The sequence below is a fragment of the Cetorhinus maximus genome, chromosome 10 (assembly GCF_964194155.1).
Source record: "Cetorhinus maximus chromosome 10, sCetMax3.hap1.1, whole genome shotgun sequence".
Taxonomy (NCBI): Eukaryota; Metazoa; Chordata; class Chondrichthyes; order Lamniformes; family Cetorhinidae; genus Cetorhinus; species Cetorhinus maximus.
Genome location: NC_135888.1, coordinates 119134251 through 119160091, shown reverse-complemented (window position 1 = coordinate 119160091; position 25841 = coordinate 119134251). Strand labels below are relative to the sequence as shown.

Genomic DNA, 25841 nt, shown 5'->3' with positions numbered 1-25841 from the left:
CTCCTCCATGGATATTACATTATTGTTATATTATATCTTTATATTGTATAACTTATTTATGAACTTTGAAGATTACAAGTTTAGACAGTTCTTGTTCATTAATGGAATAAAAACCTTTTGAGTCCATAAGTGCTCTTTGAAGCCCAATGCATCTCACTCAGTTCTTCCAACAAATTCTTAAGTGTATTTCCCTTGCTTTACATGTCTACTCATCTGAGTCAACTGCCACACTTTTATTTTTTTAAATTTCTTTTATCTACAGAAAACACTGCCCTTCATCTGTCTGAAGCTAATCTAATAGCACCTCACTATCATCCAGGAGGAGTGCTTTATACAGTCAACAGCCCCAACCAAACCACAGGTACCTAAATTTCTATTCCAGAGAGTTGTAATTCCAAACCCTCACACTCTCCTATTCCCTCTCTCCACAGTTCAGAAAGTTACCTCAAGTTCAAGAAGTCCATTTACCTTTTATAGCCTTGCCTACCCTTCCCCTCTATTCTCTCTCTTTCCTCCCAAATGAAACTGAACATAAGTAGATTTGAATTACAGCCTGGACCTAACTCTCACAAAACATTTTTTTTTCATGGAATATGGGCACCACTGACTAGGCCAGCGTTTATTGTCCATTCTTAATTGCCCTTGAGAAGGTGGTGGTGAGCTGCCTTCTTAACCGCTGCGGTCCATGTGTTGTAGGTACACCCACAGTGCTGTTAGGGAGGGAGTTCCAGGATTTTGACCCAACTACAGTGAAGGAATGATGACATAGTTCCAAGTCAGGATGGTGTGTGGCTTGGAGAGGAACTTGAAGGTGGTGGCCTGTTCCCATGCATCAGCTATTCTTGTCCTTCTTGGTGGTATAGGTCACGCATTTAGAAGGTGCATATTTCACACATTCCCCTGCACAGAATATTACCCCTCACTAAATTTGCACTAGCTCTGAGGACCAAGTCATGTAGTCACTTGGAACATGGTTCTTGGTTGGAATGTAGCTTCAATTGGGAAGAAAATTTGCCACCTTAGATGACATTAAGGGTTTTGTTTGAAAGAGTCTTGGATTTGGACAATCCATTATGTAAAACTGCCTATAATTGACTATAAATATTTATTGATGGTGATATATTGAAAAGAGAGCTTTATTCTGTAAATAATAGATTTTTGTATACTGTACTTAGTGTTAAAGGTTAATAACAATCTATTCTCCAGATATAACATACTTATCCTGGCAGGCAACAAAGCCACTTTACCCAAAAGAAAATCATTCATATTGATAAAATTAACCCATAATTGATCAAACATCCATCTGGCAATCAAAATTTTTATCTGTTAATCATAATTAGCCAAGTTATCTTTGGCACCATGGTGCCTATTTAGTTCCATATTCACCACTTATGCTGCCATCCAGATTTGTGTCAGATGAAACAAGATAAAAGAATTGTAACCAAATTCTACCTGCTGTGTTTTGTTCCTCTGCATGCAGTTTGTTTTACCTGCCTTATATTCCCACTGTCACCTCAATACCATTTTAGTTGGGAAAAAAAACATATTTGCACATGCCCACAGAATGCGTATGAGAGGGACATCTATACATGTGCATCTGTAAAGCTATACCATTGAGAAGGTTTAGTTTACTAACAGTGGCATATTTGCAACTTTAGGGACAAAATTTTGCTGTCGGCGTGTGGGGGTGGGCCGAACACGCCAACACGTAAAATGACACACGATGACGTCAGGCATGCATCCCGACCATTAGACCATAATAAGACCATAAGACATAGGAGCAGAAATTAGGCCATTCAGCCCATCGAGTCTGCTCCGCCATTCAATCATGGTTGATAAGTTTCTCAACCCCATTCTCCCGCCTTCTCCCCGTAACCTTTGATCCCCTTACCAATCAAGAACCTATCTATCTCGGTCTTAAATACACTCAATGACCTGGCCTTCACAGCCTTCTGTGGCAATGAATTCCATAGATTCACCACTCTCTGCCTAAAGAAGTTTCTCCTCATTTCTGTTCTAAATGGTCTTCCCTTTACTCTGAGGCTGTGCCCTCGGGTCCTAGTCTCTCCTACTAATGGAAACATCCTCCCCACATCCACTCTATCCAGGCCTTTCAGTATTCTGTAAGTTTCAATCAGATCCCCTCTCATCCTTCTAAACTCCATTGAGTATAGACCCAGAGACCTCAAACATTCCTCATATGTTAAGCCTTTCATTCCTGGGATTGTTCTTGTGAACCTCCTCTGGACCCTCTCCAGGGCCAGAACATCCTTCCTGAGATACGGGGCCCAAAATTGCTCACAATATTCTAAATGTGGTCTGACCAGAGCCTTATAAAGCCTCAGCAGCACATCCCTGCTTTTATATTCATTATGCATCATTTCAATATTTCGTTTGACGGACATGCGCGCTGACCAAACTGTCAATGGCCTATTAAGGCCATTTAAAAAACAATTAAACTTGTTGACAACGCTGCCCGTCCAGCCTTAAGATTGGGGGGCAGGCGAAGAGCCCAAGCGGCCTTTGCATTTTTCAGGAAACCTCATCCACGGGCGGGATGAGGTTTCCTGAAGCTTTCATAAACTAAATAAATAAATTTTACTAACTTCACAAACATTTCCCAGCTCATGTCACATGAGGGGACATGTTTAAATACATTTTTACTTTATTTATGAAAAAGTTTTGTAACCCATTCAATCTCCCTGAGGCAGTTCCGTGCCTCAGGGAGATTGCTGTGCTCTTTTGCGTGCGTGTGTGAAAGAGCGCAGGCCCCGACTCTCCCTCCGCCCCCCGCCTTCACAGGTAGAGCTGAGTGCTACTGGCCATGCATTACGCTGAGGGGGCCTTAATTGGCCCGCCCACATAAAATGGCGGCACGCAGCCGATCGCAGCTGGCGATCGGCTCCGCGCCCGCCTATGGAAAAATTCTGCCCTAGGTATAGAACCCAGATTATGTCATTTATTACGATAAACACAACTTCAAAGTGGCACACTGTTCACTAAGAGGAGGGCTATATTTAGTATTAACCCCTTCCTCTTTTGATGATCCTGCCAAATCTGCTTTGAAATCTCATTTGTTACTGTATGCAACCCTATTCCTCGTATCTATCGATATCTGAATTAGAGTTGAGCAAATAAAACCTTCCACAGAAGCTACAGAAATGAGTGGCACTTATTCAGGCTGTTAGCTCTACAGATGCTAATGAATCCCCCCTGGGAGCAGAGACAGATGCAAGTGTCTTGAAAGTGGATATGATGACACCTGTGGTCATGAACTGCACTGTAGTTGATATTGACATTGTTTTCTGACAGTTTAGTCCTAGTGTCCACACTACTTATCTGCTGTGATTTGTTTAGTCATTCTGTACTTTTCCTATGCAAAATTTTTCTCTCTGACTTGTTGTTGCTACATTGAATGGGATCCTTACACAGCCTTTTTAAAACTGCTTTGTGTGTGCTCATCAACATTCAGGAACAGTTTTGATATTGTTACCAATTTGGTTCAACTCAAAATCCATAATGCGTCATCTACAGTGCATTTCAATATCAGAGATAGCTGGGAGATCTTTTGCTTGTGAATGTGCAAGATGTTTAGGACGGTGTCTTGTCGATTTGAGCTTCAGCCCATTTATGGGGAATATATAAACATCTAAAGAAGGGGGTTTTATAAGGCTGTAATTCGTGAGTGGACATGATGACACCCTAAACAGTGAGTGATGCTCAAATTGTTCCTATAGTTATGTGGATCACCCTGATTGAATCCTCATGTATTTGTTTAGCACTTCGTTATATGACAAAGGCAAATTATCCCTCCATCTCCTTCTCAAGCTGTCTGCAGCCTTTGACACAGTTGATCACACCATTCTCCCTGAACACCTCTCCACCCTCATCAAGCTGCATGGGACTGCACTCACCTGGTTCCATTCTTATCTGTTGAATTATATCTATACAATTGCTTCTCTTCTTGCTCCCACACTGTTACCTTTGGTATCCCCTAAGGACCTATCCTGGGCACCCTCCTATTTCTCATCTACATGCCGCCCTTCAGTGACAGCATCAGTTTCCACATGTGCCCTGATACTACCTAGCTCTGCCTCACCAGCACCCCCCTTGACCCCTCGATTGTCTTTAAATTGCCTGACTGCTTGTCTGACATCCAGGCAGGAATTTTATTTCCTATCCCACCAAGGGAGAGAGCTCGGAGCCTGGGCTTGGTGTGAAATTGGGTGGCATGAGGGTGGGGGTGTGGAGGGCAGGAGTATTTTGCCCAATGGCAAATGGACACTTTGCCACCTGGGGTGGTCTCCCAGTAAAGACTGGCAGCCTCACTGCAGGTTCAGGTGGTGTCTCTCCTGATTAAACACCCCGGTTGGAATCTTGTGCCCTCGCCAATGGCAAGTTTGGTGGAGGGGCCGCATTTAATTGGCTGGGAGACTGATGAATGAGGACCCTGCCGCCTTCCCTCCTCCACCCCAATTAAATCCATGGGAGGAAGGCCCGGGGACAGCTGGATTGGCTCCAGCAATCCTCAATCCCACTTCGGTCTACTCCGAGCCTCCTCGATGATTGCTGCTCTGGGGCCTTCCGCTGGGACCTTTTTCTCATTTGTTCATGGGCTGTGGCCATCACTGGCTGGGCCAGCATTTATTTCCCATCCCTAATTGCTCTTGAGAAGGTGGTGATGAGCTGCCTTCTTGAACCGCTGCAGTCCATGTGGTGTAGGAAAACCCACAGTGCTGTTAGGGAGGGAGTTCAAGAATTTTGACCCAGCAACAGTCAAGGACAGGCAATATAATTCCAAATCAGGATGGTGGGTGGCTTGGAGTGGAACTTGCAGATGGTGGAGTTCCCATGCATCTGCTGCCCTTGTCCTTCTAGATGGTAGAGGTCACGGGTTTGGAAGGCGCTGTTGAAGGAGCATTTGTGAGTTGCTGCAGTACATCTTGTAGATGGTGCACACTGATGCCATTGTGCATTGGTGATGGGAGGGAGTGAATGTTGAAGGTGGTGGATGGGGTATCAGTCAAGTGGGCTATTTTATCCTGAATGGCATTGAGCTTCTTGAGTATCATTGGAGCTGCACGCATCCTGGCAAGTGGAGACTATTCCACCACATTCTTGACTTGTGCTTTGTAGCTGGTGGACAGACTGCGGAGACTCAAGAAGTAAGCTGCAGAATTCCCAGCCTCTGACCTACTCTTGTAGCCACAGTATTTAAATGGCTTGTCCAGTTCAGTTTCTGGTCAATGGTAACCCTCAGGATGTTGATAGTGGGGGATTCAGTGATGGTAATGCCATTGACTGTCAAGGGGAGATGGTTAGATTCTCTCTTGTTGGAGATGGTCATTACCTGGCACTTGTGTGGCACGTATGTTACTTTGCAAGTAACAGCCCAAGCTTGAACATTGTCCAGGTTTTTCAGCATATGCTTCCGTATCTGAGGAGTCACAAATGGTGCTGAGCATTGTGCAATCATCAGCAAACATCCCCACTTCTGACCTTATGATGGAGGAAAGGTTGTTGGACACCACCCTGATGAACTCCTGCAGCAATGTCCCAGGACGGAGATGATTGAACAGTTGCCGGCCCTCTGATTTACTAACAGCCCTTAAGGCCAGTACATCCTGCCTCAGAGGGGTGGAAGCTATGATTTCAGTTAACAAACTGCTTAAACAACATAAAACTCTGTCGTGGCTTCTGGCGCTGGCAGAGGGGGGCTTGCCCTGACTTTCCAGTTGGTGGATGGGGCCACTCACATGAAACTCCACCTCAGCACTTGATGAACAGAAATTTCCTCCAAATAACTTTCAGGAAGACGAAAGCCACTGTCTCAGTACCCACCACAATCCCTAACTACCAACTCCTTCTCTCGCAACTTCCTGAGGCTGACCTAGGCTATTCACAGTCTTGGTATTGTATATCACCCCTAGATGAGCACATATTCGTGCCATCACTAAGAGTGCATATTTTCACCCCATAACATTGCCTGACTCCTCCTCTACCTCTACTTATCTGCTGCTGAAAACCTTGTCCATGCCTTTGTTAACTCCAGACTTGATTATTCCAATGCCTCCCAAATTTTGCCCTCCAAAAAACTTGAGCTCATCCAAAACTCTGCTGCCCATATCTTGCCCCGCACCACATCCTGTTCAGACACCACCTCTGTCCTTGCTAACCTACGCCGACTTTCAGCTAAGCAATACCTCAACTTTAAAATTCTCACCCTTTATCCTAAATTCCTCCAAAGCCTCAGTCCTCAACTCCAATCTCCTTCAGCTCCCCAGCCTTCTGAGACATCTTTGCTCCTTCAATTTTGGCCCCTTGAACATCCCTGATTTTAACTGCCCCCACCACAAGCAGCTGTGCCTTCAGCTGCCGAAGCCCTAAGCTCTGCAATTTCCTCCCTATACCTCTCTCCCTCTCTTTATGTCTTCCCTCCTTTAAGTCACTCCTTAAAACCTATCTCTTTGACAAAGCTGTTTATCATCTGCCCTAATATCTCCTTATGTGGCTCAGTGTCAAAGTTTGTTTGGTAATGCTCCTGTCCTTGGTACATTTCACTGTGTTAAAGATGCCATATACATACGTATATTGTTACTTTTAGTATTCTGTGTCCTCTTGATATTTATTATATTCATTAGTTAATATTCCTACAGGATATGTTATATTTACTGCTTTATAGTTTGTACACATTAGTAACATCTTTACTTGGTTAAGTCACCATTCATTGGGTTAATGCCTGGCAGAATACATCATGTTATTTATCGGGTTAATGCCTGGCAGAATACATCATGTTTTCTAGGTTATGCCCCGACAGTATGCATTAACTGGGCTAAACTTCTACTGTATCTATTGTATTACTAGGTTATGCCCCCATAGTATATGATCGTTAGGTCAAGCTTCTACAGCGTCTGAAGAATTTATTGGGTTGTACACTGATAATTATAAAAGATATGCAATGGATTATTCTCTTACAGTATATAATGAAAGGATTTCATCTCCACAGGATGTATTAATTTTTTTTGCTCCTGCCCCACAGTACATATTTGCAAGGTTAAGTCTGCACAGTATGTATACTATTTACTGGGTCTGTCATGCCATGGCAGAATAATACAAAAAGGCATGGTACAATGGGAAAGATTTAAAGGATTCAGTGAGCAATTTGTAAAGACAAGTATTAAAAGTCTGTTCTGGGTTTTTTTGTTCATTACACTTTTAAAAGTGTCACAGCAGTCTGCGTTCTAAAGTGTCACGCTGTGGATTTCTGTTTTTAGGCCTTCCATGCTCTGTAAATTGCACACTGTGCACACAGGGCTACAAATTGAGATCTTTTTATTTATTTAAATGATTTCTAAAAGGTCTGTTCTCAGAATTCTTTATCATCGCCTTTGAATCTTAAATTGGTACAGTCATGCTAAAAGGAAATTGGAACATTATCCTGCTATACCAAGGGGTGGGGGGGATGGGAGGGATGGGGGGATGGGGGGATGGGGGAGGGGTGCGGGTGGCAGTGGAGATTTCTGCATGCAATTCCCCACACATCAAATTGCAATTTTGACAGCAATGACAAACAGGAATGGATGTGGGGAAAAATTTATTGCTGCTAATGTGCAGCTAATAGTGACTTTCAGAACAGCACTGTCAGAGCTCAGGAGTTGGATGCCTGTCGGCCTATAGTGTAGGAATAGTGCACAATGACTGATCACTGGAAAGAGGACAAATGAAGAAGAAAAGAAAGACATGAATTTAGACAATGCTTTTCATGACCTCAGGATATTCCAAGTGCTTTACAGCCAGCGAGTTACTTTTGAAGTGCAGTCACTGTTATAATGTAGGAAATGCAACAGCAGTTTGTGCCCAAGAAGCTCCCACAAACAACGATAAAATAATTGTTTTACATTTTGGTTGAGGGATGACTGTTGACCAGGACAATGAGGTGGGGGCGGGGGAGGGAGGGGGCGTGGTTGCTGGTGGTGGTACTGGTTGGGGGGAGGTGGGGGTGAGGGATAGCTCCCCTCTCTTGAAATAGTGTCATGGTAGTTTTCGCACTTATGATTATAAATGATTATAATGATATAGCTGAAAGGCAGATGAGTCTCACTTTAGCATCTCAACCAAAAGGAGCATCTCCATCAGTGCAGCACTTCCTTAATATGGCACTGGAGTGCCAGCCTGGATTAGGCGCTAAAGTCTCTGGAGTGGGGCTGGAACCTACATCCTTCTGACTCAGAGGTGAAAGTGCTGCCACTGATGCAAATTATTCTGAATGAACTGAAAAAGCTTCTTCTTACTTTCTATAATCTTACTGTTATTTCGGTGCCATATAGTGTCTGATAGTATGCTGATGTTATTTCACTTATACTACCAAACTTAACCCAACCACGACAATTTGTATTGCTCTTAATATAGGAAATGTCTCAAGGCATTTCACAAAGGAGCAAAGGAATTGCCTTTGCCCAAGGGCTGAATTTTCCCCCCGTCGGGGGGGAAGTTGATGGGCGGGCGCTGTGCCATTTTACGTGGGCGTGCCAATTAAGGCCCGCCCAACGTGACGTCCGCAGGGAAGCGCTATGCGCTCCCTGTGCGGACGGGGGGAGTTCCTAAAATCGAGAGTGCGCTCTTTCACGCACGCGCACGAAAGAGCGCACTCATCTCCCTGAGGCTAAGTGCAGATCGGCTCTAAATGTGAAAAAGCTCAAAATAGAAAAATAAAATTTCCCTAACATGTCCCCTCGTGTGACAATGTCACATGAGTTGGGACATGTTCATAATTTCCAAAAAAAAAATTAACATTTTTTAAACCCTACATGAAACCTCATCCCGCCCATGGATGAGGTTTTATGCTTTTTCTAGTTCCCGCCGGGGCTCCTGGCCTGCCCGCTAACCTTAAGGTTGGATGGGCAGGTCCATTAATTACTTTAATTGCTCTGTCAATGGCCTCAATTGGCCATTGACAGATCGGCAGGCGCGCAGTTGATTTCGCTGTGCCCCCGCCTTCCTGAAAATTTAAATGGGGCGCGGTGACGTCGGGAGTTCTGCCCAACGTCACCGCACATCATTTTACGTGTCGGCGAGCGGGCCCCGCCCCCGCTCGCCAACGGTAAAATCAGCCCCAAGAGTAGAGGTGATAGTTGAGAAGACCTTTATCCCCCCCCCACCCCCCCCCCCCACCCCCCCCCCCCCACCCCCCCCCCTTTAAAAGGCAGAGAGGTGGAGGAATTTATGGATGGGGCTCCAAAGCATAAAGCCGAGAGGAGGCTCTTCTACCAAAGATAGAGAGGAGGGTGACCAGAAGGCCAGAGTCAGACATAAAGCTGAAGGAACTTGAGGAGTAGCAAAAGGCAAGGCTCTGAAAAATTTGTAGATAGGGACAAAGATTTTAAAGTTGTTCCAAGAGAGACATTTTGGAGAATTTTAACCTAAAGAAAAGGGGGCCAAGTGAGAGGTTAAAATCAGAGAAACCCAGCTCTCGATCCAAACCTGTCTCCAACCTGACCATTTTTGGCTTTAACTGAGGGTAGAAGGTGGTAGAGTGACCATCCCATTCCATGGAGGCCACAGGCTTCATTGTCATTCTACCTTTCAACTTTCACTGCTGTCAGTCAGATTTCCTGAGCATCAGGTAACCCAGTAGCTTCATCAAAGCATGAACTTGATGGATTAAGTAGGTGAGTGCTTTTACACCCACCTCCTAGAAGCAGGTGCCTGCCTGAAGAGCCTCCACCTTCAGGCACCTCCTTGTTCTTCCATCCCGCACCACCCCCACCCCCACCTCACACCCCCCGCCCACAACCAGTCTGTCACCAAGGCATCCAAGCCCACCGTGAGCCCTCTGATTCAATCTCCTACCCTTGCATTCAACAACTCCCCCTCCAGGTCCCCAACCTCTCCCTACAACCACCCAGGATCAATGGCCCGTCCAACTGCCGGCTTGATCTATCCCCCTCTTCTCTCCCAATCGAACCACCTCCTTTCCCCTTGTTGACTCACCTCCCTCCATCCCCCTTCTGGCATAAACCTACCTGTTCCTGCAGCCTTCACCAACTGGCTCCCTACCTGACTGGAAGCCAAGCCTGCCAATTATCCAAACCTCTGGTGCCTGATTCCTAACTCGCATCAAGTTTCATTCAACCCAATGTTCAGTAACCTACTTTGGCTTCCGCTTTTAAAATTCTCTTTTTTTTTCAAATCCCTCCAGGGTCTCGTTCCTCCCTGTCTCTTTAACCTCCTGGGTTAAAGATGGGGATTGAAAATGATGAAGTTCAAGTAGATGAAATTCAGGTTAATTACTTAATGTTAGACATACAGAGGTAGTAATTGAACTGACGAAAGCGGTAGAGAGATAGGTTTAGTTTTAATCCTCACACATAATCCCGTGCCTAAGGAATGATGCAACATGTAGCTGGGCAAGAGGAGGAGGCACAAATGGATTCTTAGAGAACTCTGGAGGTGAGCATGAAGTTGGAGATACATTGTGTGCATTTGGAACCATGCAAAGGTAGTCCTACAGAGTTACAACAACAAAACACCCTCAACAGTTTGGTTTTGAATAGCACCTCTAACGTAATAAAATATCCCAAGGTATTCCAGAGGAGCATTATCAAACAAATTTTGACATTGAGTCACATCATGACAAATTAGTGCAGATGGCCAAAAGCTTAAACAAAGAGGTAGATTTTAAGGAATGTCTCGAAGAAGGAAAGAGAGGTAGAAAGGCGGAAAGGTTTAAGCAGTGAATCCCAGAGCTTAGGGGCCTCAGGAGCTGAAGGCACAACCATCAATGATGGAGCAATTAAATTTGGGGATGCACAAGAGGCTAGAATTGGAGAAGTGCTGATATCTCAAAGGGTTATATGGCTGGAGGGGGTTAAAGAGATAGGGAGGAGCGAGACCATGGAGGGATTTGAAAACAAGGATGAGGATTTTAAAATTGAAGCATCGTTTAACCAGCAGCCAAAGTAGGTCAGTGAGCACAGGGGTAATGAGTGAATGGGATTTGATGTGAGTTAGGACATGGACAGCAGAGTTTTGGAGTAAACTGTCCTGCCCCTCAAGCCTGCTCTGTCATGGCTGATCTGATTGTGGCCTCAACTCTACTTCTTTTTTCTATTCCCTTTACCCTGTGACTCCCTTGTTAATGAAGAATCTATCTACTCAGCCTTAAAAACATTCAATGACCCTGTCTCCACAGCTCTTTGGGGGAAGAGAATTCCACAGACCAACGACCCTCTGAGAGAACAATTTTCTCCTCATCTCCATCTTAAACTGTGTTCTCTAGTTGTAGTCTCTCCCATAAGGGGAAATATCATTTCAGCATCCACCTTGTCAAGTCTCCTCAGGATTTTATATGTTTCCTTTCATTACCATAGTTACCTTTTCATTCTTTTAAACTCCAATGGATACAGGTCCAACCTGTCCAACCTTTCCTCATAAGATAACACCCTCATCCCAGGAATCAGTCGAATGAACCTTCTCTGAACTATTTCTAATGCTATTGTATCCTTTCCTAAGGGGACCAAAACTTACACACTGCTCCAGATATAGTCTCACCATTGCCCTATACAACTGGAGCAAAATTTCCCCACTTTTATATTCCAATCCCCTTACAATAAATGACAGCATTCTATTTGTCTTCCCAATCACTTGCCATATCTGCATACTAACTTTTTTATGATTCATGTACGAGGACACCCAGATCCCTCCGTACCCCAAGTTTTGCAATCTTTCTCCATTTAAATAATATGCTGCATTTCTATTCTTCCTGCCAAATTAGATGCGTTCACATTTCTCACATTATACTTCATCTGCCAGTTCATTCCCCATTCATTTAATGTATCTAAATTCCTTTGTAAAATATTTGTCCTCCTCAAAGTTTACTTTCATACTATCATTGCGCTATTTGCAAATTTAAGTAGTTGATGCCTCAGCGCGGATTCCTGTGACACACCACTGGTTAGTTTGCCAACCTGAAAATGATTCGTTTATCCTTACTCTCCTTCCTGTTTGCCAATCTATCCTCTATCCATCTACACCGTGTGCTTAAACCTTTGATGTGGCACTTTATCAAATGCCTTTTTGAAAATGATGAAGTCCAAGTACACCACATCTACATGTTCCCCTTTATCCACGTTACTTGTTACTTCCTCAAAGAACTCTAATAAATTAGTCAAACATGATTTCCCTTTCACAGAATCATGTTGACTCCACCTAATTGCATTAAGATTTTCTAAGTGCCCTGCTTTAACCACCTTAGTAATAGATTCTAACATTTTCCCTAGGACAGATTTTAGGTTAAAAGGCCTTGCCCGCTTTCTGTCTCCTTCCTTTCTTGAATAGAGGAGTTACATTTGCTAACTTCCAATCTGATGGGACCTTTCCAGAATCAAGGGAATCCTGGAAAATTAAGGATGACCTTAAGTCTATGGAAGGTGGAAGATGGAAGGCATTTGAATAGTCAAGTCTAGAGGTAACAAATGTATGGATGAGGGTTTCAGTAGTAGGTGAGCTGTAGCTGTGCCAGCATGAAGATGTAAGCTATTCTATTATAAAATTAAAATGTAGAAATAAATATGCGCCCATGAAGATGGCTTGAAAGCATTTGCGTGCCAACATCATAAGCCTAAATCAATCACAGTTCACAAAATGTTTGACCACTTAGAAATATGTTTATCTTGATATATAATGGCCCAGATATAATGTATCGTCGGACATCAGACATGCCCCAAGATATGCTTTCAGACCTCTTGGAAGTCCAAATGCACTGACTCCTTAGGACTTGACCGAGGAGTTTGAACTTCTGATGGGCAATGCCCCTACTCATCGGGACTCTCCGAAAGATTCTCCAGATCTGAGTTAGAGTAAGAGACTTCAGACAGTTCCGACTTACTTATATGGATAGCTACCCAGGAAATGTTAGATAGTAAAATCCTCGTCTAACTCCTGGTCAGTCTAACAACTGACACCTCTGACTCACCCCCAAACCTGACCTGACTACCCTCCCACTGACTCCAGCCCTGACCCCCCCACAACTCCCCGCTGACCTGACCTGACTAGCCCACACCAACTGACTAACCCTTCTGAAACCCTTGACTTCTGCCCTGACCCTTCAACTATCCCCTGACCCAACCTGACTATCCTTCACTCCTTCACCACCCGGCTATTCCACTGTCCCCATCCCAACTTCTGCCCTGAGCCCCTGACTCCCACCTGACCCAACCTGACTACCACCCACCCCCCAACCCCCAACTCCCCTGACCGAACCTGACTAGACCAGAACACCTGATCCAACTACCCCCACCCGACCCACTAACCCACTCACCCAGCTGCCACCCTACAAAGCTGCCACCCTATCCACCTACCACCCTACCCAGCTGCCAACTTACCTCACCCATCTCCTAATGTACAAAGATACACATTTACCCACTCACTCACACATTCAAGCATACACTCATACACTAACACTGAAAAGCTTTGGGACCTTTAATCGTTGACCAGAATATGACAGCAATGCCGTAAAAAGGGAACATGGCTTGTCCTCCCACCCAACGCCCCAGTGCTACAATGAGGCTGTTCAAGGGACTATACACTCCACATTTCTGAAGAAGACAGGCTTGGAAGAAGTGCAGAGCGTCATCTAGGGACAGAAAATGATTGCCACTCCTCTGAAGTTCCAGGCCAACATATACATTTCAGAACATTTTAGATATGTATCGTATACCATATAAATATACTATTCTACTGTGAGAACAGAAAGGACAGTTCGTACAATTGAGTGTAAATATGAACTGTGTAAGAGTTTGGAAGCTGTACATACATAAATGATGCAACTTTTTTATTCATTGAAAGGATATGAGCATCACTGGCAATGCCATCTTTATTACATATTCATAACTGCCCTTCAGAAGATGGTGGTGAACTGCCTACATTAACCACTGTACTGGTAGTAGTGAAGGTAATCCCATAGTGCTGTTAGGGAGGGTATTCCAAGATTTTGACCCAGTAATGATGAGGAACGTTGATATATTTGCCAATCAGGATGGCATATGATTGGAGAGGAACTTGAAGGTGATCATGTTCCCTTGTGTCTGCTTTCCTGACTTTTGTAGGTGGTAGAGTTTGCGGATTTGGGCGGTGCTGTTGAAGATGTTTTGGTGAGTTGCTGCAGTGCATTTTGCAGGTGGTGCACACCGCAGCTATGTTGCGCCAGTTGTGGAGGAAGCAAATGTTTTAGCGACTGCTGGTCCACAAATGTAAAGTTATGTCATCAACAGGAGCAGAGCAATCTATCAGTGTTATCAACCACTTGTCTCAGCGGACGTATGCAAAGGCTTTTAAGACAACAATGGACCCATGCTATACTTTTGTGTTTGTTTTAGATAAAGTACACAAAGCTTGTTTGTAAGATCGTATTTTTCCCAGCAAAGGATTCTTTAAGTATGGTGTGAAAATATGTGCTGCATATATCAGGCACTATTTTACAGTTTCGCAGTTTACCTATTCATGTATGGGCTATAATTTTTGCTCTTCACCGTCAGCTTGAGCTCCCAGCAGCAAATATTGTGTAAGTGGAGCAAAATCAACAATAAGATCTAGCAGCTAAAGTCAATGAGGTAGAATATCTTTGATTAGTCAACAGTATTAACAACGGATGGAGATGAAAAATGGCTTTGGGATTTTCATGGTCTAATTCAGCTAAAGTGAAGACAGTATTTGCAAGTCATGTCGTTTACTTGTACTTAAATTGAATGTACCGGGAAATTTACTCAACAAAGTACTGCTATTTGTTTCTCTCTGTCAAGAGAAAAGAGAAACTCTAGGAGATTGATAATGAAAATTCAACTCAGACTGGTTCTTTTTATAAACGTAAGGATGACTGGATTTGGACTGAGGCAAAGAGAAGGACACATTCGTATTATTGGGTTGAATTTGAATTAAGGTCTCATTAGAGACACATACAAATTAAAAAGCATTTTGTGAATTGAGGTATAAGATGCCTGTAGCAATTGGAATGTTGGCATTTTAATAGAAATCAGTTATTAATTTGAAAAAACAAAAGTAGTACCATATCCCAGCACTTACAGAGAGCTGGTAATTGAACTAACAAGTTCTGAAATTCCAAAGGCTGTAGTGATACCAATTACCACCCATTTCATCAAAAATTCTGTTGTGTATAGAGACATCTGGTGTATCGTTCACAAAGCCAGCTACCACACAGTACTATGGTTCACATTAGTTATCACCACATGGATGAGAAATATTGGATGCTAAGGATTTTCACAACAAAATGGATGAGCGTGTTTCAGCTTCCTCCTGTTTCCATTTTGTTAAGGTATGGGCCAGGATTTTATGGCCCCGCTGCAGAGTGTCTCCCATAAAATCCTGGCATGATATCACTCAACTTGACTCCAGCTGATCCTAATGCAATCATGTGGCATTCCTGCTCTTCTTGGGAGTACAATTCAATTTCGATCTTCAGTTTTTTTTTTACATTGCACATATTGAAATTTAGAATTTAGTACACTTATCCATATCAATATTACTGGGAGAAGGAGTTGGGTGGAGGTGCAGGGGGGAGGCAATTCTGTATTCTCAGCAGCAAATTATTCTTTCACTTTCACCTGAATTTGTCTCAGTTTGTTTCAGGAAGCCTTCACATTCTGGCCTAACATCTCACTACACAGCTCCAAGTCTGACAAGAAAATTGAATCAGTTCTAAATAGCACAATCTCTCCTGCTTCTTCTAAGGACTAATTTTCTTCAATGTTTTGAAAGGCAGATCAAACAAGAATGGCACGCACTGTATACTACCGTAGACGAACTGAGGAAAGAGCAGTCAATCAAGTGATAAAAAGCACCTTTGCATTTTTTAAACTTCCATTTTAGTTTGAACTGTGATCTTTTTATTCTTTGTTGTATCTTTCTCTCACTCATCTCAGCATCCATGGTTTGTTATGAGATCTATGCTTCCGCTAAGAATGACACTCTTAAGGCCAGGTACGTCCTTGTGGTCTCCTGGTTTCTATGATAGCATTTCCCAGAGAGAACACAATGTTTCACCAAACTGTTCTCAGCATTTTTGTTTTGGCTGTCCACCAAATCGGTCTTCATTATGGTGAACTGGGCACCTATTTTTTTTTATCTCAATTGGTGAAGTAATAATGCAATTAATGTTCAAATCAGATATGTTTTATTGCAGTGTGCTGATGCATGAGTTGATGCTATTTGTGTGAGATGGAGAAGGAAAGGTCAGAATCTCCAGGAATTTACAAGAGTTCTTCCAATCTTCTTTATCTGGGGTTTCAGATGATTTTCCTTCTGGTGTCACAGTCAGGAAGCAGGGAACTTCTACCTCAAATTGTTTGTTAACGGCCTTAACCAGAACTAGAGCACAGATACAAAATCAAGTCTTCAAAAGGTGAAGTTTTGCCTTCCAAATGGCTTTTTAGGGTATGCCTATTTAAACGAATTCTCTTGTGTGTCATGATAATAGTTGATTGTGGTAGTGGACTCCAGTATTAGATACTATACAGTACTCTGTACTAGATATGGGGTCACCGGACCTGGGGGTTGAAGGTCAGATAGCACATGTTGGAAGAAAAACTGAATATGCTGGAAGAACTGAGCAGCTCTGACAGCATTTGTGGAGAGAAAAACGGAGTTGATGCATTGAGTAAGTGTGACCCTTCTTCAGAGCTCTGAAGAAAGGGCATATGGACTTGAAACGTCAACTCTGTTTTTCTCTCCACAGATGCTGTCAGACCTGTTGAGGTTTTCCAGCATTTCTGTTTTTCTTTCAGATTTCCAGCGTCCGCAGTATTTTGCTTTTACCTTAGCACATGTTGGAACCTGTTTTGATAGAATTCAGTTAGTGCAGATATGTGTTCATGTTAGGAAAATGTGTTATCAATAAAGCTAGCTCAGCTACAATGTCAACAGCCTGTGTGCATCATTGAAATAAAAAACAAGTCATGGTGTCAGAAGTAAACTAAATGCAACAATGAAGGTTCTGAAACCACTGACAGAGCTCAGTTTGGAGTGCAATCTCGCTGAAAACTGGAGGAGGCTCCGGCAGCGATTTGAGCTGTACCTCACAGTGACGGGCAGTGATAAAAAAGACATTTAGGTACAGTCTTCCAACTTTCCTCATGAGCAGGGGAAGAAGCCCTCAAAGTCTATAACAAATTCACATTTGAAAGTGATGAGAAATGAAATGAATTGAAAGGAATAAACATCATGTATGAAAGATACTGAATTTTTACATGCACACAAGGCAGTGACAACATTACGTAACTGAGCTGAGAAAACAAACTAAATCATGTGAATTTGGAGAGCTTGACGAATCACTCATCCAAGATAGAATAATTTGTGGGATTGCAAATGACACTCTGAGAGAATGGCTTTTGAGAGAAGTTGATCTCATGCTGGAGAAAGCAATAAATATCAGCAGAACAGCAGAGACAACAAAATGCCAGATTAAACAGTTGACAGAAGATGATACAGCATGCACAGTGAAGCAGTTAGATGCAGTTAAACAGAAACAACCCCAGGAAAGAACAAATAGACAGTCTGAATGTAAAAAGAACAAAACTGCTATTAAAACATTTAAATGCAGCTGATTTGGAACAAAGAATTTACAACATAGTTGTCCATCCTACGGAAAGCAGTGTAAGAACTGTGATAAACTAAATCACTTTGCTCAGATGCGTAAATCGAAGAAAGTGCACACGATTGGCACAAGCACTGAAACTGAACTTTTTGTTGGTGCAGGAACAACAAATTCCAAAGAAGATGAATGGAAGATTGATTTAAAAATTGCCAACATGATGATGAATTTCAAGCTTGACACAGGTGCGCAAGCAAATGTCATTCCCATAAGCCTGTATTGTAAGATAAGCAAAGAAAAACATCTAACTAAAACAAAAGTGAAGCTATCTACTTATAAAGGTGAAAAAATTGCTGTAGAATGCAAGTGCACACCTAAAGTGAACTATAAAAAGAGTCTCAAGCACTTCCATTCATAGTGTGAAAACTGATGCAAAACCCATTCCAGATGGAATATAATTTGGGAAAATATGAGGTTATGCACTTTGGCAGGAAGAATAGAGGAGCTGAATATTATTTAAGTGGAGAAAGACTGCAGAAAGCTGCAACACAGAACGTTTTGGGAGTCCTTGTGCATGAGTCCCAAAAACCTAACATTCAAGTTAAACAGGTAATAGGGAAGGAAAATAGAATGTTGGCCTTTATTTCAAAGGGAATGATTATAAAAATGGGGAAGTCTTGTTAAAACTATACAAGGCACTAGTTAGACCACACCTAGAATACTGCGAACAATTTTGGTCCCCTTATTGAAGGAAAGATACACTGGCATTGAAGGCAGTTCAAAGAAGGTTCACTAGGTTGATCCCGTGTATGGAGGGATTTTCTTATGAGGAGAGGTTGAATAGGTTGGGCCTGTACTCATCGGAGTTTAGAAGAATGAGAGGCAACCTTATTGAAACATATAAGATTCTTAGGTGGCTTGACAGGGTAGATGCTGAGAGAAAAAAAACAAAAACAGAATTACCTGGAAAAACTCAGCAGGTCTGGCAGCATCGGTGGAGAAGAAAAGAGTCGACGTTTCGAGTCCTCACGACCCTTCAACAGAACTGAGTATAGTTAGGAGAGGAGGGAAATATAAGCTGGTTTAAGGTGGGGGGTCGGTGGGGGAGAGAAGTTGAGGGTGGGGTGGTTGTAGGGACAAGCAAGCAGTGATAGGAGCAGATAATCAAAAGATTCACAGACAAGAGGATCAAAGAGGTGTTGAAGGTGGTGATATTATCTAAGAAAAGTGCTAATTAAGAATGGATGGCAGGACACTCAAGGTACAGCTCTAGTGGGGGTGGGGTGGAAAGACTGACAAGGTATTAGTTGTAGATTTTAAAATAATGGAAATAGGTGGGAAAAGAAAAATCTATATAAATTATTGGGAAAAAAAAACAAAAGGGAGGGGGAAGAAACGGGGTGGGGATGGGGGGAGGGAGTTTAAGATCTAAAGTTGTTGAATTCAATATTCAGCCCGGAAGGCTGTAAAGTGCCTAGTCGGAAGATGAGGTGCTGTTCCTCCAGTTTGTGTTGGGCTTCACTGGAACAATGCAGCAAGCCAAGGACAGACATGTGGGCAAGAGAGCAGGGTGGAGTGTTAAAATGGCAAGCAACAGGGAGGTTTGGGTCTTTCTTGCGGACAGACCGCAGGTGTTCTGCAAAGCAGTCGCCCAGTTTGCGTTTGGTCCCTCCAATGTAGAGGAGACCGCATTGGGAGCAACGAATGCAATAGACTAAGTTAGGGGAAATGCAAGTGAAATGCTGCTTCACTTGAAAGGAGTGTTTGGGCCCTTGGATGGTGAGGAGAGAGGAAGTGAAGGGGCAGGTGTTGCATCTTCTGCGTGGGCATGGGGAGGTGCCATAGGTGGAGGTTGAGAAGTAGGGGGTGATGGAGGAGTGGACCAGGGTGTCCCAGAGGGAATGATCCCTACGGAATGCCGCCAGTGGGGGTGAAGGCAAGATGTGTTTGGTGGTGGCATCATGCTGGAGTTGGCGGAAATGGCGGAGGATGATCCTTTGAATGCGGAGGCTGGTGGGGTGATAAGTGAGGACAAGGGGGACCCTATCATGTTTCTGGGAGGGAGGAGAAGGCGTGAGGGCAGATGCGCGGGAGATGGGCCGGACACGGTTGAGGGCCCTGTCAACGACCGTGGGTGGAAAACCTCGGTTAAGGAAGAAGGAGGACATGTCAGAGGAACTGTTTTTGAAGGTAGCATCATCAGAACAGATGCGACGGAGGCGAAGGAACTGAGAGAATGGGATGGAGTCCTTACAGGAAGCGGGGTGTGAGGAGCTGTAGTCGAGGTAGCTGTGGGAGTCGGTAGGCTTGTAATGGATATTGGTGGACAGTCTATCATCAGAAATTGAGACAGAGAGGTCAAGGAAGGGAAGGGAAGTGTCAGTGATGGACCATGTGAAAATGATGGAGGGGTGGAGATTGGAAGCAAAATTAATAAACTTTTCCAGGTCCCGACGAGAGCATGAAGCAGCACCGAAGTAATCATCGATGTACCGGAGAAAGAGTTGTGGGAGGGGACCGGAGTAGGACTGGAACAAGGAATGTTCCACATACCCCATAAAGAGACAGGCATAGCTGGGGCCCATGCGGGTACCCATAGCCACACCTTTTATTTGGAGGAAGTGAGAGGAGTTAAAGGAGAAATTGTTCAGTGTGAGAACAAGTTCAGCCAGACGGAGGAGAGTAGTGGTGGATGGGGATTGTTGGGGCCTCTGTTCAAGGAAGAAGCTAAGGGCCCTCAGACCATCCTGGTGGGGGATGGAGGTGTAGAGGGATTGGACGCCCATGGTGAAGAGGAAGCGGTTGGGGCCAGGGAACTGGAAATTGTTGATGTGACGTAATGTGTCAGAGGAATCATGGATGTAGGTGGGAAGGGACTGGACAAGGGGAGAGAGAAGGGAGTCAAGATAACGAGAAAGGAGTTCCGTGGGGCAGGAACAGGCTGACACGATCGGTCTGCCGGGACAGTTCTGTTTGTGGATTTTGGGTAGGAGGTAGAAGCGGGCCGTCCGAGGTTGGGTTGAGTTTTTCCAGGTAATTCTGTTTTTGTTTTGGATTTCCAGCATCCGCAGTAGTTTTTTGTTTTTACAGATGCTGAGAGGTTGTTTCCCCTTGTGGGAGAGTGTAGGACCAGAGGGCATCATCTCAGAGCCCATTTAAAACAAAGATGAGGAGGAATTTCTTCTCTCAGAGGGCAGTCAATCTGTGGAATTCTTTACCGCAGAGGCTGGGTTATTAAATATATTCAAAGCTGAGATAGACAGATTTTTAATCAGTAAGGGAATCAAGGGTTATGGGGACAAGGCAGGAAAGTGTTGAGGATTTTCAGATCAGTCATGATCGCATTGAATGGCGGAGCAGCCTCAATGGGCCAAATGGTCTACTTCTGCTCCTACACCTTATGCCTTGGAATCGAAGCTTGTAAAAATCTGAAGCTAATCAAGAGAATAATGAATGTCACCACTGATGACATCCTGAGTGAGTATAAAGATGTGTTCCAGGGGATTGTCTGCCTAAAAGGAGAACAGACCATCAAGATTAACAAAACTGTGACACCCAAAATACACCAGGAAAATACCAGTAATGCTGAGAAACTGACTGAAAGCAGAGTTGGATAGAATGGAGAAACTTCACATCATCAAGAAAGCTGATGGACTGACAAAGTAGATTAATCCAAATTGTAATTTTAGAAAAATCAGATGGGAATCTGCGAGTCTGTTTGGATCCCAGAGACCTAAACCAGGCAGTACAAAGACAGTATTACCAGCTGCCCACAGTAGAAGAGATCATGTGTAAGTTAGCTGATGCCAAGTACTATTCAGTCTTGGATGCGAGTTCAGGCATCTGGCAGGTCAAGCTGGATGAATGCAGCTCCTATCTCTGTACCTTGAAGACACCATATGGGCAATACAGATTTTTATTTGTATCTTTTGGCATTAATTCAGCTCCGGAGGTGTTCCACAGGACAGCAAAGCAGCTGTCTGAAGGGTTAGAGGGCATGGAAATCGATATCTTATGTGCTGGCCTGAGATGGCTCACAAGAAGAAGACTGAGGCAGGTGCTGGCCAGAGCTAGAGAATGGAACCTCAAGTTGAAGAAGGAAAAGTGCAAAATAAGTCTTCATGAAATCAAGTACTTGGGACATGTGCTGACAAGTGAGGGACTGAAGCCGCACCTGAGTAAAATCGAAGCAGCTGTGAACATGCCGCCCCCAGAATGTCAGAAAGACTTAGGGAGGTTTTTGGGAATGCTGACCTATCGTGGGAAATTCATTCTGAATGTGTCAGACCTGACAGCACCTCTCAGAGAACTTCTACAAAATGGTGTGGAATGGCACTGGGAACAAAGTCACCAGGAAGCTTAGACCAGCCTGAAGTGAACACTGACCCAGGCATCAGTGTTAAAGTATTACGATGTCAGTCAGCTGATCAAGATTTCAGTGAACGCTTCAAAGACTGGCCTGGGAGCTGTCCTCTTGCAAAATGAGGCATCAGTGGCATATGCTTCAAAGGCAATGGCTGAAACACAGCAGCAGTATGCCCAAATAGAGAAAGAATTGCTAGCAATTGTGTTTGGCCTAGAACGCTTCCGTCAGTTTGTCTGTGGCAAGGATATAGAGGTAGAGCTTGATCATAAGCCTTTGGAAGCTATACTTAAAAAAGCCCCTGACCTGTGCACCACCAAGAATCCAAAGAGTACTAATGCGTCTGCAGAAGTACCAGGTCAGAGTTAAATACAAACCGGGCAAGAAAATCATGTACATCGCAGACACTCCGTCACATGCATACCTACGCATCATGTAGGAAGAGGATAAAGAAACGGAAGCACAGTTCACATGCTGACAAAGGACTTACCTGTGGCTGTAACCAACTGGATGAGATCAGGGAAGTAACCAAGAATGACACCCCCCACTGAGAAAACTGCAGCAGATTGTGTAAACTGGCTGGCCCACACATTGGAGCAAGTACGCCTTCTGCTGTACAAGAGTACTGGAACTTTTGTGAGGACCTTCATGTAGCATAAGGAGTACTTTTCAAGGAAGAAAATATCATAATTCCTGCAACACTGAGGAAAGAAATGCTGCAGCGCATAATTGAAAGTCACCTCGGCATAGAAACATGCAGGAGAAGAGCTTGAGATGTAAGGTATTGGCCTGGAATGGGAGCACAAATCTGGGAAATGGTGGATGCGTGTGCAGTGTGCCAAAAGTATAGTAAATTGCAACACAAAGAACCACTTCAACCACGGTGTTCCAGAGAAAGGTCAACATAATCAACTCTAAACAGAGAAAGTGAACAATCACTCATCAAGCAGTTATAAAGCAACCCCAAGAATACTAAGAATTAAAGGAGGTTGACTCAGCAAACAAATGTTCAATGAACTCTTTCGATATGCCTTGGTGCCTGAATGAGACATTTGGTCAAGTTCTCAACTCTGTCTAACCATATCCTCAGGATTAAGAAAGTGCGAAGTGGGAGGCTCCCACCACTGGACTGAAGGGTCTTGGGGCTAAGATGGCTGTTGAATCTTGGCTAGCTCCTGTGCAGTCTGGTATTGCCTTCCACATTGCACTGGTATGGCTGTCTGTGTGGGGAGCCCTTACAAGGTCTTTCACCCGAAGAGTCAGCATTGTCGGACACTTGGATTGCAAACATCATCCTTCCAAATTGCCTTGGACCAGCAGTTCCAGTGGTTAGCTGGATGGCTGGCGCGATGGCAACCAGCAGATCCTGGAAGCCCAATTACTGCACAGATCAGAGACATGGAATGCACAATTAAATTTGTTCCCCAATGCTGCAAAACCTGGAGTCTGAGCTTCTGTGGAGGCTTCAACTAGCCCTTGTCTGCCTCCTGTCTGAAGATCCACTGCAGGCCTCAATGTAGCTGCTACTTTATGTATCAGTTTAAACAGAGCTAACATTGCCTCCACAATGTCACTGCATATCAGACCTGTGCTCTTTAAAATCACAACTGTGACTTGCCGCACATCACTTGAGATGTCCCCCAGATCACTAACATACCACTGGTGATCCTGGAACATACATCTTACAGCAGTTCTTCCCAGCATCCTGGGCAAACATTTATTCCTTAAGCAACATCGCTAAAACAAATTATCTGGTCATTATCTCGTTACTGTTTGGGTAAGATTCTGTGCACAAATTGACTGCTATGTTTTTGTACAGGACAACAGTGATTACACTTCAAAAGTATTTCATGGGTATTTCATTAGTTGTAAAGTGCTTTAAAAATGTCCCGAGATTATGAAAGGTGCTATTTAAATGCAGTCCAATCAGTCTTCTCTCTCCCTCTTAACACTCTTGGTCATAAGGTCTGTGTATCATGACCCTTCAGTCCTTGGCTGCCTTCCACTCTTGCCTCTCGTGAATTGGTCACATCTGAGAACTTTCCCTAGTCTCCCAAACTATCAGACAAGCTTACCTGCCTCCAGAGGCCTGGCTGCCTCCAGAGACCTGTCTCTCTGTTGCTCATGGAACAGGGGAGCTGTTATGCACACAAGCATAAGGCGGAGGATAATGGGACAGAGGAGCTTGGAGATGGTGTGAATGGTATGTTTCCAGAGGAGAAGAGAAGAATAGGGTTGTTACAGGATTCAGTGGCAGAGGTGACCTTTTGTCAAGTGTAGTCTTAAGGGTCAGTTGTGTGAGTTACTTTAAGACCATTTGGAATGTGATGGTGCCTAGAAAGGAAGGGAGAACATGGTGAGTGATTTACCTTCTGGTTCAGCTATTGAACTTTTCTGCACTGTTCTGAGATCATTAGAATTACAGAAATGGTACACAGTGTCTGCACCATCTTTCTCCGGGTGACATGACTTGGGATTCAAGCCAAGTTGACCTACCTGGTCCCAAGAAAGTGGTCCTATCTGATCTCCTGTAAGAGAACCTCCGTGTCTTTATCTGAAAAGTTGTAAGTCCTCTTCCTACTAGCCTTGCTTCACCCAGTTCATTTCTCAGTGGATATCTCTCTATACACTGGAAACACAAATGAATCAAAAAGAAATCAAAGTTATAAGCAATCTTGAATCCACCACTACTCCTAGCCTCATTATGAAACCTCTTTTTTTGATATGAGTGTTAAAATTGTTCCTGTTCATTAGGAATCCCTTTGTGGAATTCTGTGTACAAATTATTGCTGAGGCAAAATGTAAATCAACAGACTGGAATGACAAGAAGTAGAACTTCTATGAGAAGGACTAATCAAGTGATGGAGCTTACAGTTGCTTTGGAGACAGAAAACAGAATGGATGAGGTTTTTTCCAGTTAAAATCCAGATCAATTCACTTGACATTACACTTAAGTAGACCAATTCTATTTACAGTATTGCAGGTTGTAAACAAAATAAACCTGTCGGCACCAATGCGTAATACAGGTACAAGTATTGAGTTGACTGCAAAGACATTGATCCCATTGCCTACAAAGTTGAATAGATCACCCTATTTATTATATTATTAAAGCAACCAATCTCATTGACATCAATGTTGAACAAAAAAAAATTCTTTCGAGTTATCAACAGTCACAGATTGCAACTCTTTTGAGTACAATCACAGTTCTTGGTTTCCGGGAGTGGGACATGAACCCACAACCTTCTGAATCAAAGGTGAGGGTGCTATGGACTGAGCCACAGCTGACACCTCTATCAATGTTGAACAACCCAATCTAATTGACAACAGTGTTAAATAGATTGATCCCATTGACACTGATGTTGAACATCCAGTTCCACTGATATCAATTTAAAACGGGTCATTGTTATTGTCGGCAATACTTATCAGATTAATTCCATTGATGTCAATGGAAAAACGAGCTGAATCCCATTTCACCAATATTAGACCATCCAATCCAGTTAGGACCAATTTTAAAGAGATTTATTCCCATTGACACTAACATTAAACTGCCTAATTGTATTGACATGAATGTTCAGTGAACTAATTCCATTGACACCAAACTGACCTGATTCCACAATTTTTACACAGTTGTGTTGTTCTGTACTTAACTAGGCAGACTTTATAGTTATTACTTATTAAAAAGGAATTATATCTCTGATTGCTTTTTCTATGATATACAGCTTAAAAATGATCAGGCAACATAATCTGTCAACCTGCTCCTCCCATCCCCACTCACACACTCAATAGGTTTCACTGAATCTGAAGTACACAGATCTTTAGTTGCTTCCGCTCCACCTTTCTAGTTACTTTCAGCATCCCTGTTTACTTGATGTGATC

General features: G+C 43.5%; 1 protein-coding gene across 1 annotated transcript in view; it reads left to right on the top strand.

The window, feature by feature from the left end:
- Window positions 1-24798, top strand: part of LOC144685347 (teneurin-2-like) — a 197830-nt gene extending 173032 nt beyond the window's left edge. The window contains exons 3-5 of the mRNA XM_078549754.1: window positions 263-361; window positions 15936-15993; window positions 24720-24798. Coding sequence (XP_078405880.1) covers window positions 263-361; window positions 15936-15993; window positions 24720-24798 — 236 coding nt within the window. The remainder of the gene's footprint in view (window positions 1-262; window positions 362-15935; window positions 15994-24719) is intronic.
- Window positions 24799-25841: the final 1043 nt, after the last annotated feature.